The following is a 17,419-nucleotide window of genomic DNA, read 5'->3' as shown; positions in this document are numbered from 1 at the left end:
ATATGTTCCTAACGACAACCCTGCATGGTAGATCAGGCAGAGAGGAACTGAACGCCCCAGAGGACTTTGAGGAAGGGAGGCTCTAAACCCGTGGTGGCGAACCTTTGGCACTCCAGATGTTATGGACTACAATTCCCATAAACTTGGACAACTTGCAAAAACCCAAGGAAGGGTTTCCCATCTGCATGTCTCCTGAACACAAAGAAGAAAAGGCGAAAGCCAACCCTCGCTGGCTTGGTTTTCGGACCCAGGGAAAACCAACAAGATGTCACTTGTGTCTCAGGAGAGGAGAAGTTACCATGGTGTCTCCAAGCAGTGAGAAAACGATGGGAATTGTAGTCCATAACATCTGGAGTGCCAAAGGTTCGCCACCACTGCTCTAAACACAGGTCTCCTGGATCCTAATCTAACCCTTTAACTACGAAATCACACTGGCTGTGTAAGACAGGCAAAGTGCTCGAGTATTTAGGAATAGTGCAGTATCAGGTCAAGCATTAACGTCTGAAGATTGCACAGCCCTGGAACCCGTGAAATGAGAAAGGCAACCTTGCAAATGCACCCAGAAAAGGCGCTGGCAAACTGCCCCCCGCCCCGCGACCTCTCCCCTTTGTCCAGCGTGAAAGGAGAAAAGAAAAGCTTCACCAAAAATTCAGCACAGCTAACCAGGAGAATTCCAGATATTACAAGTGTCTGACATTTTCTGCCTGGAGTTTTTGATCATCTAATCATCTGGGAAAGCAATGGAACAGCAACTACGACATGCCATCGGAGGTCTGATGTTTGAAGGAAGTGAGAAAAATGATACCAAACTATCAGCTCCTGGACATAAACTTTGAATGTGCCCAGCAGGTTCTCACCAGTTCCCGAGAGTGGGTTACTAATTATTTGTGTGTGCCGAGAGGGGGTTACTAATTGGGTCCGCTTTTCCGTTAGACATCCCATTAGGTCCAAAAATCATAAAGTCCTGTTGTTTCCTGTGTGGCTGGTTAGTGAAGGTAGAAAACGGGATCATTCTCCCCGTTGGGCTGTTTTAAAAACATGTTTTAGAAATATGGTAAAGTTCCTTGTTTAAGGAAAGTATCCTGCTTTTGATTTCTAGAAACAAAATTAAGTATTTGAAAGTATTAAGTATTTGACAGGCAGTCAATTAGAGGAGAAGTCGTTGTTTCTGTTGGCAGTAGACGATAGGACTTGCTATAATGAGTTTAAATTATGGACAGAAAGATACCAGCTGAAAATTAGGAACTTTTTTTTTTACAGTAAGAGTTTTTTTACAGTAACAGAGAAATTATTAATTATTAATTAATTAAATTAATTATTGAAGAAGGAGAAGAAGAAGAAGAAGAAGAAGAAGAAGAAGAAGAAGAAGAGGAGGAGGAGGAGGAGGAGGAGGAGGAGGAGGAGTTTGGATTTATATTCCCTCCTTTCTCTCCTGCAGGAGACTCAAAGGAGCTTACAATCTCCTTGCCCTTCCCCCCTCACAACAAACACCCTGTGAGGTAGGTGGGGCTGAGAGAGCTCCGAGAAGCTGTGACAAGCCCAAGATCACCCAGCTGGCGTGTGTGGGAGTGCACAGGCTAAACTGAATTCCCCAGATAAGCCTCCACAGGTCAGGCGGCAGAGCTGGAAATGAAACCCGGTTCCTCCAGATTAGATACACGAGCTCTTAACCCCCTACGCCACTGCTGTAACCATCCTGTAGTTTTGTTTCACCTGTTTTAGATTACCTGAATGTATATTATAGCCTGGTGCAACATCACTGCCAGTTAATCAGACAAGGATTTTATGATTTTACTATTAGGTTACCACAATAAGCATCATTTAATGGTTACTATCATTTCATTCACTGTTAATAATAACCATGATAGTATTTTTATCGGTGTTTAGATAATATTATAGGTACAGCTGCATTTTTCTCCCTGAGTCCCCTTCCGCACACGCAAAATAATATGTTTTCAAACCACTTTCACAACGGTTTGCAAGTAGATGTTGCTATTCCGCACAGCTTCAAAGAATGCTGAAAGCAGTTTGAAAGTGCATTATTCCGCATGTGCAGAATGAGCCTTCGTCTTTGGAACTAATGGTTACTGTTTTGAACCCATTTTCATTCTTCTGTTCTCTTCATGATTTTTTTTAAAAAGAAAAAAAACAGTGTACCATCTTTCATTCTGTTCTTTTGTTTGTGAATGTCCAACTCTAGATAGCAAACTGACAATTATTTTCTTTGTGACCTTTTCACCATAAAACTGGTGGGGACGTTTGGAGTTTTCCGCCTCCGATGCTAGAATTTCCCGGGCGGCCTCGGCTTCGTCAAGCCTTAAAAAGTGCGACAAACAAGAGCAACACGTTTTGCTTTTCTAACAGTTGTTAAAGCCACAGACGGCAAATATATATAAAGTGACATGGAACATATTTCATGGCTTTGAGCCGCAAAGCGGAAAATATCCAGGGCATCTCTTAGTACCGTGTTTCCCCGAATATAAGACAGTGTCTTATATTTTTGCTCCCAAAGATGTGCTATGTCTTATTTTCATGGGATGTCTTATTTTTCTGTGTTCTGTTCGTCAGGCATGCTTCCAAACAAAAACTTTGCTATGTCTTACTTTCGGGGGATGCCTTATATTTCGCACTTCAGCAAAACCTCTACTATGTCTTATTTTTAGGGGATGTCTTATATTCAGGGAAACAGGGTAGTTCAGATGGAATTATTCCATTCAAAGCAAGTCTTGCTGTACTTCTGGGCAAAGAAGTTAGCAAGGGCATTGTCTTGTTTCCTCTGCGTGGATCTCCATATAATGGGTTAGATCCAGTAGAGCAAAGGTGTCAAACTCGCGGCCCTCCAGATATCATGGACTACAGTTCCCATCATCCCCTGCCAGATGATGGGAACTGTAATCCATAACTTCTGGAGGGCCGTGAGTTTGACACCTACGCAGTAGAGTCACTCCACTGGCGCCTCTTAGCACAATGCGGCTGCCTTCCGGTCAATTACGCAGGAGGCTATCATGAAGTGGCTTAGCGCCCAGAGGATAGGGGTGGGGCATCTTGCACTGGACACATGCCAGCGCGGGGGCGTGGGATTCTGGGGGTGGGCAAGGACGTGGCAGGGGCGCAGGGCACACATGTGCCCTAGGTGCAGTTCCACCTTGCTACGGCTCTGCCACACGGCACAGCAACTGAACCCTGGCACGACAAACAAGGGAGTTGCTGCGCGTGCGGAGCAGAAGTGGTGTACGGCCGTGGAAAGCCAGAGCACTTCAGGTCGATTCCGCACTTGCGTTATCGACCTAAGTTCAAGCTGCGTTCGACCTAAGTGCTCTGCACAACCACTGGGATCGACGTGGTTTTGTACCAGCTTCGCCCCGTGTAACAGTCAAATTTCCGACTCCAGTTGGGAACGACTACTTTTCCAGGAAACCATGCTCGAACTCAGCTCGATTCCAGTAAAGTGCGGAATCTCTGGTGCCAGGAGTCCCCCATTCAGCCAATCACAGCTGGTTTCGGGCATGCGTACAGCTGGCCAATCAAAAAACGCCACCTTCGTCCCTCCATTCCTGTGTGGGCATAGACGGAACATGGCCGTAGAATAGTAGCCAATCGGAATGGAGCGGCGAAGAGGCACAGGATGATCCCGCCCTCCGAGCTGGGTTCAAGCTGGTTGCAGTGGGGAACAACAATGGCTTCGACCTAGGTCAGTACCCTTCTCAGGGAACTGGGTCGAACCTATTTTACTCATGTGCGGAATCGCCCTCAGAGCACTTGTACCCGTGGTGCCGTAGCGGGGCAGAGAGGAGGTAAGCTCCCCGATCCATAATCGGCCTTTGAAACCGAACGGGCCAACGTAGCATCTAAATGCCACTTCCAACATTACACAGGTGGACATTTCATGTCCGCCGATAAAGGTGTCGCAAAGTGCTCGCAGATCTGTGTACTGTACTTTCTTCAGAGCCAGGCCCGACTCGGATTCCCTTTAGAGCGTACACACTGTAGTGAATTCAGGTTTGCCGCCGGGTCATTGCCAAACGGTCCTTTTCTCAACCTCCACAACCACCTCTCTTTTGCAAACCACCCCAAGAAAACGGGGTCAGCTGGAAGTTTGGAGAGCGGCAGGCTTGTGATTTCTAGACTGCTCTTCCAGGACCAAGGCTGCAAAAGTCCTTGTGTGATGAGGAGAGCCAGGTTTTCAGCCTTGCCGCGATCTAGGAGCAGCAGTGGCGTAGGAGGTTAAGAGCTCGTGTATCTAATCTGGAGGAACTGGGTTCGATTCCCAGCTCTGCCGCCTGAGCTGTGGAGGCTTATCTGGGGAATTCAGATTAGCCTGTACACTCCCACACACGCCAGCTGGGTGACCTTGGGCTAGTCACAGCTTCTGGGAGCTCTCTCAGCCCCACCTACCTCACAGGGTGTTTGTTGTGAGGGGGGAAGGGCAAGGAGATTGTAAGCCCCTTTGAGTCTCCTGCAGGAGAGAAAGGGGGGGATATGAATCCAAACTCCTCCTCCTCCTTCTTAATAAGCAGTGCATATAGAATTAAATAATAAATATAATAATATAATACACTCCCACACACACCAGCTGGGTGACCTTGGGCTAGTCACAGCTCCTCGGAGCTCTCTCAGCCCCACCTACCTCACAGGGTGTTTGTTGTGAGGGGGGAAGGGCAAGGAGATTGTCAGCCCCTTTGAGTCTCCTACAGGAGAGAAAGGGGGGATATGAATCCAAACTCCTCCTCCTCCTTCTTAATAAGAAGTGCATATAGAATTAAATAATAAATATAATAATATAATACACTCCCACACACACCAGCTGGGTGACCTTGGGCTAGTCACAGCTCCTCGGAGCTCTCTCAGCCCCACCCACCTCACAGGGTGCTTGTTGTGAGGGGGGAAGGGCAAGGAGATTGTCAGCCCCTTTGAGTCTCCTACAGGAGAGAAAGGGGGATATGAATCCAAACTCCTCCTCCTCCTCCTTCTTCTTAATAAGAAGTGCATATAGAATTAAATAATAAATATAATAATATAATACACTCTCACACACGCCAGCTGGGTGACCTTGGGCTAGTCACAGTTCCTTGGAGCTCTCTCAGCCCCACCCACCTCACAGGGTGTTTGTTGTGAGGGGGGAAGGGCAAGGAGATTGTCAGCCCCTTTGAGTCTCTTGCAGGAGAGAAAGGGGGAATATAAATCCACACTCTTCTTCTTCTTTTCCCCAGGAGTGAGTTTAACTGACCTTCCTGGGTAGCTCCGTGGCACAGCAGAAATGTGTGGGTTTTCTTAATTCCGCTGCCAAGATCTGTTGGCTGCCGCGGCTGCTCAAGACATCTCCAGAGACTCAACCTGACAAGAAGTAACTTGACCCTTCTTTGCATCTCACTAATAATGCATCTCACCAGAGGGATTTTTCTTTCGTGCTGCTGAATGGGCTCCTCCGTGCGTGAAGAACAGACTATAAATTGGCAAAGGGTGCCAAATCGTTGTGTGAAAAGAACTGGCAGCTTAATTAATTTTTTAAAAAAGAGATAGATTTTTTCCCCTCCTCCTAAAATTTAAAGTCTTTTTATTGAGAAGGGATGGGTGGAATTACTTGGCCTTATTATCTCTGGGGGAGGGGGGTCCATTTCCTCAGAGATTTCCCTATGCCAGTGATGGCGAACCTTTTCGAGACCGAGGGCCCAAATTGCAACCCAAAACCCACTTATTTATCGCAAAGTGCCAACATGGCAATTTAACCTGATTACTGAGGTTTTGGTTAGAAAAAATGGTTGGCTCAGAGGTGTGCATTACTCAGGAGTAAGCTTGGTGGCAGACGGTGGCTTTGCTTTGAAGCAACCATGCAACTCTTCCAACGGGTGAATCACGACCCTAGGAGGGTTTACTCAGAAGCAAGCCCCATTGCCAGCGATTGAGCTTACTCCCAGGTAAAGGATCGCGCTTTAGTTCTTCGCATGAAATTCAGTGGGGTTTAACAGCGCTTAACAGGGTTATTTATTCTGCTTCCCCAAAACTAGATCTTAGGTTTAATGCTAATAATTGAGCCTAGTGGCCCAGGCCAGTCTAGATATATGTGTGGGGAGGGCACTCTGTTTGCGTGTGCCCACAGGGAGGGCTCTGAGTGCCACCTCTGGCACCCGTGCCATAGGTTCGCCACCACTGCCCTATGTTCAGCACATTAAAACGAATGTTTAAAGTGTCCAAATTTGGAGATCGTTTCAGAAAGTTGCCATGTTGCTCTGCAGTTGAACAAGCACATTTGAGTCCAGTAACACCCTAGGAAGAAGAAGAAGTAGAAGAGTTTGGATTTATATCCCCCCTTTCTCTCCTGCAGGAGACTCAAAGGGGCTTACAATCTCCTTGCCCTTCCCCCCTCACAACAAACACCCTGTGAGGCAGGTGGGGCTGAGAGAGCTCCGAGAAGCTGTGACTAGCCCAAGGTCACCCAGCTGGCGTGTGTGGGAGTGCACAGGCTAATCTGAATTCCCCAGATATGCCTCCACAGCTCAGGCGGCAGAGCTGGGAATCAAACGCGGTTCCTCCAGATTAGATACCCTAGAGCCGTGGTGGCAAACCTTTGGCACCCCAGATGTTATGGACTACAATTCCCATCAGCCCCTGCCAGCATGGCCAATTGGTCATGCTGGCATGGGCTGATGGGGATTGTAGTCCATAACATCTGGAGTGCCAAAGGTTCGCCACCACTGCCCTAGAGCAGAGGTGTCCAACTCTGGCGCTTCAGTTGTTCATGGACTACAATTCCCATCATCAAGGGCTGATGCCAGCAGGGGCTGATGGGAGTTGTAGTCCATGAACATCTGAAGCGCCGGAGTCAGACACCCCTGCCCTAGAGATTCTCAAAAGCTTATACCTCAAACATCTTGTTGGTCTCAAATCTAGGAGCAAACGTGGAACAAGGGGAATAGTTTTCAAAAGACTTTAAGGTTTTGTGTTGTTCTTTTGTCTTGGCTATCATTCGGGATGAAACGGGTCTTGTGAGGTTTCAAATCCCCCCACTGTGATTTCAGTGGATCATGCCACTTTCAAGTTTCTGGAAAAACAACTTTTGTTTGTCTCTGGTCGGAGATCACTCTTGAGACTGGCCCCAAGGTCAAAAGATAAATATAGCGGATACACAGCGCTAGAAACATCTCCTGTGCAATACTTGTTGACGTCAACAAGATGCAGAAGACACTGACTTGGATCCAAAGACCCTGCGTGGAAGGAGTTTCTGCTTAAATGGGGAGAGTAGGGAGGGGCGGCTGATTGTATATGCCCCTCACAACATGGCTACAAGAGGTAAGGGGTTGCTCAAGAATAGCTTCTTGGTTGGATAACACAGAGAAGAAGAAGAAGAAGAGAAGAGTTTGGATTTATATCCCCCCTTTCTCTCCTGCAGGAGACTCAAAGGGGCTGACAATCTCCTTGCCCTTCCCCCCTCACAACAAACACCCTGTGAGGTAGGTGGGGCTGAGAGAGCTCCGAGAAGCTGTGACTAACCCAAGGTCACCCAGCTGGCGTGTGTGGGAGCGTACAGGCTGATCTGAATTCCCCAGATCAGCCCCCACAGCTCAGGCGGCAGAGCTGGGAATCAAACCCAGTTCCTCCAGATTAGATACACGAGCTCTTAACCTCCTACGCCACTGCTGCTCACACGGAGAGAGAATCAGCAATTCTACTCACAAATGGTAGAAGTCTTTTCCATCTGTGTAGTGGGATCTCAGGACCCGAGTCCCGCTTGCTTTAATACATATGCGTAGGAGAAATTGCTCATAATTGGGCCAGAAGCTACTGCACTTATCCAGAGACAGTCTCATCTTTTGAAATGCAGAGCAGATACTGCCATGCATCCCACCTTGGCTAGTAGATGCAGCCTTTCTGTATGGACCACCAATTCAATTAATCTGGAAAAGCTGCTCCAGTTTGCCCTGGCTTCATATCTGCTCCCCTGCGCTCAATAAGAACATAAGAACGAGCCAGCTGGATCAGACCAGAGTCCATCTAGTCCAGCACTCTGCTACTCGCAGTGGCCCAGCAGGTGCCTTTGGGAGCTCACCTGCAGGAGGTGAAAGCAGTGGCCTGCTGCTGCTGCTGCTGCTCCCGAGCACCTGGTCTGCTAAGGCATTTGCAATCTGAGATCAAGGAGGATCAAGATTGGTAGCCATAGACCGACTTCTCCTCCATCAATCTGTCCAAGCCCCTTTGAAAGCTATCCAGGTTAGTGGCCATCACCACCTCCTGGGGCAGCATATTCCAAACACCAATCACACGTTGCGAGAAGAAGTGTTTCCTTTTATTAGTCCTAATTCTTCCCCCCAGCATTTTCAATGAATGCCCCCTGGTTCTAGTATTGTGAGAAAGAGAGAAAAATTTCTCTCTGTCCACATTTTCTACCCCCTGCATAATTTTGTAGACTTCAATTATATCCCCCCTCAGAAGTCTCCTCTCCAAACAAAAGAGTCCCAGATGCAATGAGCAATGCAAGAGCAGTGCAGTTTGTCCCAAAATATTTTGGGGGACAGCCTACAGAACAGCACCCTGCACCTGACCGTTTCTCTCCTAACCAGACAATACCAATTCTGTGCAATAATTTCAAGCCATCTATCCTTGAATCAAATTTAACTGAAAGCAAAAATAGGGGGAAATCTCAGAAGAATTTCCTGCCGCTTTTTCGTTTTCAACACGTGGTACTATGAAGCTCTCTGTTCCTCGAACAATGGTTTGGGGACCGTTACGGACACATTGGGCAGGTCCAAGCCGTTCCTGAAAGCAAAGTGAATATAACAAACCAATGCCGACATTGCTAAAGAGGCAAGCCACAGAATCAAAGCAGTTCGGCAGCTGCTGGTACAGCCAAGCTTAACAACGGCTGATCTGAAAATGGCTTACAACTATCTGCAAACTGCCTGACATTCAGTTTGAAACAGCAATGACAACGGCGACAAATTTTCCGACAGCGGCTTCTTCAGCATGTGACGTCATGAAGCCGACACTTGCACGGCCATGCTCTTCCTTATGCAAAAAGACCACATGAACAGGTGGCTGCAGAGCGCCAAACATGCGGGTGGTGGATTGTGCTTGATATCCAGGCATTGTGTGGCTTATCCACACAGAAAAGGCTAACCCCTCGAACAAACAGCTGGTGGTGGCCTGTGCTTGATATTCAGGCATTGTCTGGCTTATCCACATAGAAAAGGCTAACCCCTTAAACAAACAGCTGGTGATGGCCTGTGCTTGATATTCAGGCATTGTCTGGCTTATCCACACGGAAAAGGCTAACCCCTCGAACACACAGCTGGTGGTGGCCTGTGCTTGATATCCAGGCATTGTCTGGCTTATCCACATAGAAAAGGCTAACCCCTTGAACAAACAGCTGGTGGTGGACTGTGCTTGATATCCAGACATTGTCTGGCTTATCCACATAGAAAAGGCTAACCCCTCGAACAAACAGCTAATGGTGGCCTGTGATTGATATCCAGGCATTGTCTGGCTTATCCACACGGAAAAGGCTAACCCCTCGAACAAACAACTGGTGGTGGACTGTGCATTGTCTGGCTTATCCACACAGAAAAGGCTAACCCCTCGAACAAACAGCTGGTGGTGGAGTGTGCTTGATATCCAGGCATTGTCTGGCTTATCCACATGAAAAAGGCTAACCCCTCGAACAAACAGCTGGTGGTGGCCTATGCTTGATATCCAGGCACTGTCTGGCTTATCCACACAGAAAAGGCTAACCCCTCGAACAAACAGCTGGTGGTGGCCTGTGCTTGATATCCAGGCATTGTCTGGCTTATCCACATGAAAAAGGCAAACCCCTCGAACAAATAGCTGGTGGTGGACTGCGCTTGATATCCAGGCATTGTCTGGCTTATCCACACAGAAAAGGCTAACCCCTTGAACAAATAGCTGGCGGTGGCCTGTGCTTGATATCCAGGCATTGTCTGGCTTATCCACACGGAAAAGGCTAACCCCTTGAACACACAGCTGGTGGTGGTCTGTGGTTGATATCCAGACATTGTCTGGCTTATCCATATAGAAAAGGCTAACCCCTTGAACAAGCAGCTGGTTGTGGCCTGTGCTTGATATCCAGGATTGTCTGGCTTATCCACACAGAAAAGGCTAACCCCTCGAACAAACAGCTGGTGGTGGCCTGTGCTTGATATCCAGGCATTGTCTGGCTTATCCACAAGGCTAAACCCTCGAACAAACCTGTATCTCTCAACTTATTAAAAATGTGCTTCCATTTCTAAAGCAGGGAGAGAACAAAGCTATTTCTCCATGAGGGGGAGAAGAAGAAGAAGAAGAGTTTTGGATTTATATCCCCCCTTTCTCTCCTGCAGGAGACTCAAAGGGGCTCACAATCTCCTTGCCCTTCCCCCCTCACAACAAACACCCTGTGAGGTGGGTGGGGCTGAGAGAGCTCCGAGAAGCTGTGACTAGCCCAAGGTCACCCAGCTGGCGTGTGTGGGAGTGCACAGGCTAATCTGAATTCCCCAGAGAAGCCTCCACAGCTCAGGCGGCAGAGCTGGGAATCAAACCCGGTTCCTCCAGATTAGATACACGAGCTCTTAACCTCCTACGCCACTGCTTGAGAGAATTTCCCCTTGGGAGAAGAAACACTGGACTCTGTGGGTAATTTCCTGCATAACTATGATGCTTCTGCAAAACCCAGATGAAACCAGATAACTCCCCTCTGTGTTTCTCTTCCTCCCACCACTTTCTTTTGTGCTTTGGCTCATGATCCCATAACAAAACCTTCTTATAGATGCCGACTGCTCTAACCTTGCCTATAGGCATAAAAGTGACTGGCTCATCTGCCCACAGTCTGCATTGGGCTGGAAACGTTCGATCTGTTTCCGCGACTGGCAGCGCCTTCCTCTACTGCGAGGATGTGGCAAAGGTTTTCGCACTGGAGAAAAGTGCCCCTGTTAGAGGAAAAGATCTGTAGTTTCAGACCCATTTCTCTGGAAAGAAAAAGAACCGCTCAGACGGGATTCTTGTTGGCCTCAGTCGAGTGGCTACTTACAAACCTGGATTGTTTGCACTTCCACTAACAATGGAAAATTTAAAAAACATACAAGCCAACTCACAGACAACGGACTCGCACAAACTGAATGGACGTAATGGATGTCCAGTCTACGCATCACCTGTCACTGTGCACAGAAACTCTACACAAACCATGTACATCATGTGGAGGTTACGGGGCATTCTATCCGTACCGGTTTTTTGTGAACGTGCTAACTGCCTGAGGCCCAAGACAGGTATCCTATGGACGAACTCCAGGGGTTGGCTTCACCTGTAAAGTTCTCTCTGAGGCATTCTGGCAATTCTGTGCTTTTGTACAGGTGATGCTTTGTGGGAAGGTCATATGCCCCTGATAACCCCCACAACTCCCAGGATTCCCTGAGAGAAACCCCAGAGTAAAATGAGAAGAAGAAGAAGAAGAAGTAGAAGAAGAAGAAGAAGGAGGAGGAGGAGAAGAAGGAGGAGGAGGAGGAGGAGGAGTTTGGATTTATATCCCCCCTTTCTCTCCTGCAGGAGACTCAAAGGGACTTACAATCTCCTTGCCCTTCCCCCCCTCACAACAAACACCCTGTGAGGTGGGTGGGGCTGAGAGAGCTCCGAGAAGCTGTGACTAGCCCAAGGTCACCCAGCTGGCCTGTGTGGGAGCGCACAGGCTAATCTGAATTCCCCAGATAAGCCTCCACAGCTCAGGCGGCAGAGCGGGGAATCAAACCCGGTTCCTCCAGATTAGATACATGAGCTCTTAACCTCCTACGCCACTGCTTTTATACTGCTTTTGGTTTTTATACCCCATTTTCTCAACCCTTTAAGGAGTCTCCAAACAGTTTACAAATCCCCTTCCTTTCCCCTCCTCACAAAGGATAATTTGTGAGGTAAGCGGGGCTGAGAGTTTGGAAAGAACTGTGACTAACCTAAGGTCACCCAGCAGGCTTCATGTGGAAGAGCGAGGAAACAAACCAGTTTCACCAGATTAGAGTCCACTGCTTATGTGGAGGAGTGGGGAACTGAACTCAGTTCTCCAGATTAGAGTCAGCTGCTCATGTGGAGGAAGAAGAAGAAGAGGAATTTCAGGGTATGCACCGCTTGTCTCAACCCCAAGGAATCTTAAAGCAGCTTACAATCGCCTTCCCCTCCCCACAACAGGCACCTTGAGAGGTAGGTGGGGCTGAGAGAGTTCTGAGAGAACTGCATTTGTCTCCCTGCTCTTGCACATGAAGCCTGCTGGGTGACCTTAAACTGAAGGTCACCCAGCAGGCTTCAAGTGCAAGAGCAAGGAGACAAACGCAGTTCACCAGATAAGAGTCCGCCACTCAGGCGGGGGAGTGGAGAATCAAACACAGATCTCCAGATTAGAGTCGTTGCTCTTAACCACTACACCACGCTGGACCTTGTGAGTTTAAACAAATGCCTAAAGGGATTGTTTCTTTGTAAATATCTATCTATCTCAGGTTCACTTTCTGCCTTGGGCTGTTAGCATCCCAGCATCGTTCGTTCAAGCTTTCACTCCTCACAGAGTGGGATTCTATTCATGCAATGCAAGGGTTTAGGCCCACTGACATATGTCACCGTGCAATAGCTGAACAGCTAAGATCAACAGTGACTTCTTGCTGTGCAAATCTGTCCATCGGACACACAAGATTTGTGCTCTGCTTGAGGATTATCTGCAAGCCACCTGTGCCATTCATTCAGCCTACCTCCGCCTATCATGGGATGCTACTCTACCCGTTGTGCTGCAGCAATAATTCACAGCTGGATTGTCCTGCGTGCAGCACATGATCCAGCTGCAAATAACCACCTTACTGCTAGAGATGCGGAAACCCAGGGGGAGAAAGCAGAAAATAAGGGGGGGGAGGGTAGAATTTCTTCTCCATTTTTCCGATGGGCTATTCGGGTTACAGAACATTCTTTCTTTGGGACGAGGGAAGTGCTTTTACCAAGGTTTAGCAATTTTAAATGCACGGCGTGAAAAAAATGTGTTTCAGATCATTTGCAGCACTCTCGCGGCCACTAGATATATTTGCCATTTTGCTTGTAAGACATTCACGCTTTGAAGCTCTGTAAATATGCCAATTCATACAATTTTTTCAATGTTAACTAAGCTATGAAAGATGCAGGTTATGATGCAAAGCCACAGAACAGGTTTGAGATGCATAACAGGTGTATATGTTTCATTTTGTTTTTTTGCAAAATGTCTGGCGTCCCACCCTCCATTAAAAAAACCCCCAGCCCCCCTCCAAGATTTCCAAATTTCCAAAAATTTCCTATCCCAAGACAGGGAAATGTTCCACAATGGATAGATGCAACCTTACGTTAAAGGCACACCTGCTAGAAACAGGTAAACAGAATCTTGATATCCAATCTCTTGCTCCTATGCACCCCCTCCAGTAACAGGGTTTATATCTCCAAACTAAACTACTAGCTTCCCTGTGCCTTGTAGGATCTTAATCCGAGCCAAGTGCTGTGTTTGAGCTAAGCCAAAATATGCTTCTGCATAGATTTTTCCATGCGTAAATACTTGTTTTCACAGAGATGATCCATCTGCTATCGGGCCAAACTTCTTTATAATGCAGGGAGGGTTATTCGGTACAAAAAACCCTCTGGTAAAAAGACAAGCGGGCAGCAAGACAATCAGGTGACAAACATTTTCCTTGATGTCTCATTTTCTCTGCCAGAATAGGCAATCTTTTTGCATCCACTGCAAAATAAGAAGAAGAAGAAGAGTTTGGATTTATATACCCCCCCCTTTCTCTCCTGCAGGAGACTCAAAGGGGCTGACAATCTCCTTGCCCTTCCCCCCTCACACAAACACCCTGTGAGGTAGGTGGGGCTGAGAGAGCTCCGAGAAGCTGTGACTAGCCCAAGGTCACCCAGCTGGCGTGTGTGGGAGTGCACAGGCTAGTCTGAATTCCCCAGATAAGCCTCCACAGCTCAGGCTGCAGAGCTGGGAATCAAACCCGGTTCCTCCAGATTAGATACACGAGCTCTTAACCTCCTACACCACTGCTGCTCCAACCCTGCACTGTCTACCTGTGAAGATGCTAGAAGGATGGCAAACTGGTCCAGGGCACTGAACCAAATTCTAGCACTCTGCTGTTTGGCATGCACGCCTACAGGATTATATCAAACGGATTATGTCATTCTCTAGAATCCCACGGGCAAATGAAAACGCTACAGCCCAGGTACTCATTGACTGTCTCCGTGAAAAATTGCCCTTGCTCTTATTTCAATGTTTTGCAACGCCATCAGAACAACTTCTGGGAAACACAGCTCCGTATTCTCTTGGAACAATTCCACACAAACAGCGGGAAATTAGCCGCACGTACCAGTCTGACAACTCATTCTATTTTCCCTGTGGTGGGTGAAAGGCTCACGTAGACAAAAGATTGTGGCACAGGTGGATTATGGGGATCAGAGATGCTGAATGAATGAATTCATACCCCAGGAGACCTCACCCAAAGATAAACCATATGTCCAAGGCTAATGGTTAATTGAAGTTATTGAGTCTCTTCATCGTTCTGCGTTCTCGGGGGATTTTTGAACATACTGATTATTTCCTCTCAGAGCTTTCCAAAACATTTTATGGGTTCCACAATTTTACAAAAAATCCAATTTCCTGTATTGGTTTGTTTGTTTTTTTAAACTCTGAGCTGAGCTGCTTCTAAAACGTCTCTGCTCCCCGGGTTTTAGTTTCCTGACCGCTTCCGTGTGAAAATTTCATTTCTGAAACGGGTGACCACCTCTTTTTCCCCCTAGGGCCGTGGTGGCGAACCTTTGGCACTCCAGATGTTATGGACTACAATTCCCATCAGCCCCTACAATTGGCCATGCTGGCAGGGGCTGATGGGAATTGTAGTCCATAACATCTGGAGTGCCAAAGGTTCGCCACCACTGCCCTAGGGGCAACACTTAAAAGACATACAGGCTTCAAAATCAATTCGAATTTTTTTAAAAAATACAACAAGAATTCAAAAACGTTCGTTGCCGAACAATCCCGCTGGGGTGAAAGCAAACAAAAAAACAAACAAACGTTTCCTATGAAAATCAGAAAAGTAAACAGGTTTGCAACCACTACCACGACGATAAATTTCATTCATAGAATTCTCACCAGCTCTATTCCTGATGGACAAAGCAATCCACAAATCAACAAGAGACTGAAGAGCTTACTCCTGGACTCCTATATTGCACTTTTTCCCCCTCCCGTCGGCTCTCCACGAGCTCCGGCAGCTCCCTCCGTATTCGAGCCGCGTCGGTTTCCCACAACCAAGTGGGAGAAAAATGTGGAAGATCCTGCCAGCGGCCGTTCTCGTCGCACGCATCCACGGATGCGACGTGTGATCCACAGGTATCCGTAAGTGCAAATGTACATACAATCCAAAGGGGGGGGGGGTTACGGGATTTCAATGGAGGAATCATACCCTCCATTCTGCGTGTGTGTTTTCTTTTCCTCTTCCAGTGTGAAACAAACGTCCGTGATTACGCCTTGAAGTGGTTTTTCCACCGAAAAAAAGGGGGTGAGCGGAGGGTGGCGGGCAAACTGCGAGCGGCCCTCACCTGGATACCCTGGGCTGTAAACCAATCATTGGAGTGTCTCTCCCCATGTTTATTTCTCTGGCATCTTACTGGCTCCCCCTTTCTTACTGTGGGGGGGTCTCCCGTTCGACTCTTTCCCATCGGGGTTAAAGTCTGCGGTCTGCCACGACCCTGTCGTTTTCTTGTGGTTAGTCTTTTCCGCTGTGCTGTCTTTGCCTTTGAAGAAAGCTTCCGGGGGTCTCTCCTTCGGCTTTCGGCCCCTTTTCTTCCCGTCCGTGGTTTTCTTTTGTCCGTCGCTGTTGGGAACCACCTGCTCTGTGCTCTTTTTTTTCGGGACAGTCTCTGTAGAGGTTCGGAACCAGTTCTGCGTTTTGAGGGGAAGGGGGAAGGGAAACAGATAGTTGAGTTAATGGTGGGTGTGAAAAATGACGGGAATCTGATCACATAAGAACATAAGAACATAAGAACTAGCCTGCTGGATCAGACCAGAGTCCATCTAGTCCAGCACTCTGCTACTTGCAGTGGCCCACCAGGTGCCTTTGGGAGCTCACATGCAGGAGGCGAAAGCAATGGCCTGCTGCTGCTGCTCCTGAGCACCTGGTCTGCTAAGGCATTTGCAATCTGAGATCAAGGAGAATCAAGATTGGGATTGAATCACGACCCTAGGAGGGTTTACTCAGAAGCAAGCCCCACTGCCAGCAACCGAGCTTACTCCTAGGTAAAGGATCGTGCCCAGGCCAGTCTAGATGTGTGTGTGTGCCCACAGAAAGGGCTCTGAGTGCCACCTCTGGCACCCGTGCCATAGGTTCGCCACCACTGCTATAGTGCTATTAGACGAGAATCAAGCTGGATGAAACGGGATGCTGGACTAGACGGACCACTGTTCTGATCCAACAGGTTCTTCTGATGTTCACATGAATGCTTCAGCTCCAAGGCAATACGCCACTATCAATCAATCAACCTTTACTAGGGTCACGGATCAGCACAGACCAGAGTAAAGGAGATAAGTACGCCACTAAGAAAAGTAGGCGAGATGACAAGATTTGTCAGCTCACTTTTGAGGGCTCTGAGTCAGATGCCGTCTGGCAGTGGTGTATCTGCAAGAGGGACAGGGGGAGGTCAATTGACCCTGGGTGCCCCCCATTGGATCATAAGGGGGCACACAGTGGGCCTGTGGCAGGCTCCTAGCCTGGCTGCTCCTTCAGCCTGCTACGGCCCTGCCGGCACCCTTCAGCATGGCCCCGCTAGGCTGTCCAGGACCGCCAGTAGAGGCTAAGGTGGGCAGTGGTGGGGGGGGTGGGGCGGCCGGCGCAGGTGTTGCCCCAGACGCCATTTCCCCCCAGTACGCCTCTGTCCTCTGGCAAGTCTGGGAAAGGCCTCATATTGAAATCTTGTGCTTGGTGGTGGTGGGAGGGATTCCCATAATGGATGAATCTGTGGAGATTTTTTAAAATGTCACTAGGGCAGCAGCTGCCACCACAACCCAAGGATCTTCACTGTGTGATTTAACGGTAAACTGCAGAAGTCGTTTTACGGAGGCCATCTTGTGGCTGCGCCCACCAGGCTGTTATCAGAGTTTCAAAGGTACCCGCAGGCTCAAAAGAGACCCCTGTTCTAGATCGTGACACCAAATCTTCTAGGCCGCAGTGGGGCTCCTGAGGCAAATATGCCTCGGTTTCTTGGCGGATGCACTGATCGACCGACAGTGACGCCCTGGAGGGCAAAAACGCCAAAAAAAACCCTCCAACAGTACTACAAAAAAAGGAACCGAACGAAGAGAAAGAGAGGCACCCAGCCAGTTCCAATCACCTTAAGCGTAATCATAACTCTCTTGTCCTTAAGAGGAACTGGAGTGACAGACAGTGTTCCCAGTAGG

At 48.2% G+C, this 17,419-nt stretch overlaps 1 protein-coding gene across 1 annotated transcript in view; it reads right to left on the bottom strand.

Moving 5' to 3' along the window:
• Window positions 1–13,923: 13,923 nt before the first annotated feature.
• ZNF512B (zinc finger protein 512B) overlaps window positions 13,924–17,419 on the bottom strand; it is a 59,511-nt gene continuing 56,015 nt past the window's right edge. The window contains 2 exon segments of the mRNA XM_048498178.1: window positions 13,924–14,782; window positions 14,918–15,907. Of these exon segments, the coding sequence (XP_048354135.1) occupies window positions 15,614–15,907 (294 nt within the window). The 3' untranslated portion in view covers window positions 13,924–14,782; window positions 14,918–15,613.

Source organism: Sphaerodactylus townsendi, linkage group LG05 (genome assembly GCF_021028975.2).
Source record: "Sphaerodactylus townsendi isolate TG3544 linkage group LG05, MPM_Stown_v2.3, whole genome shotgun sequence".
In the NCBI taxonomy this organism is placed as follows: domain Eukaryota; kingdom Metazoa; phylum Chordata; class Lepidosauria; order Squamata; family Sphaerodactylidae; genus Sphaerodactylus; species Sphaerodactylus townsendi.
This window is presented reverse-complemented; position numbering and strand designations above follow the sequence as displayed.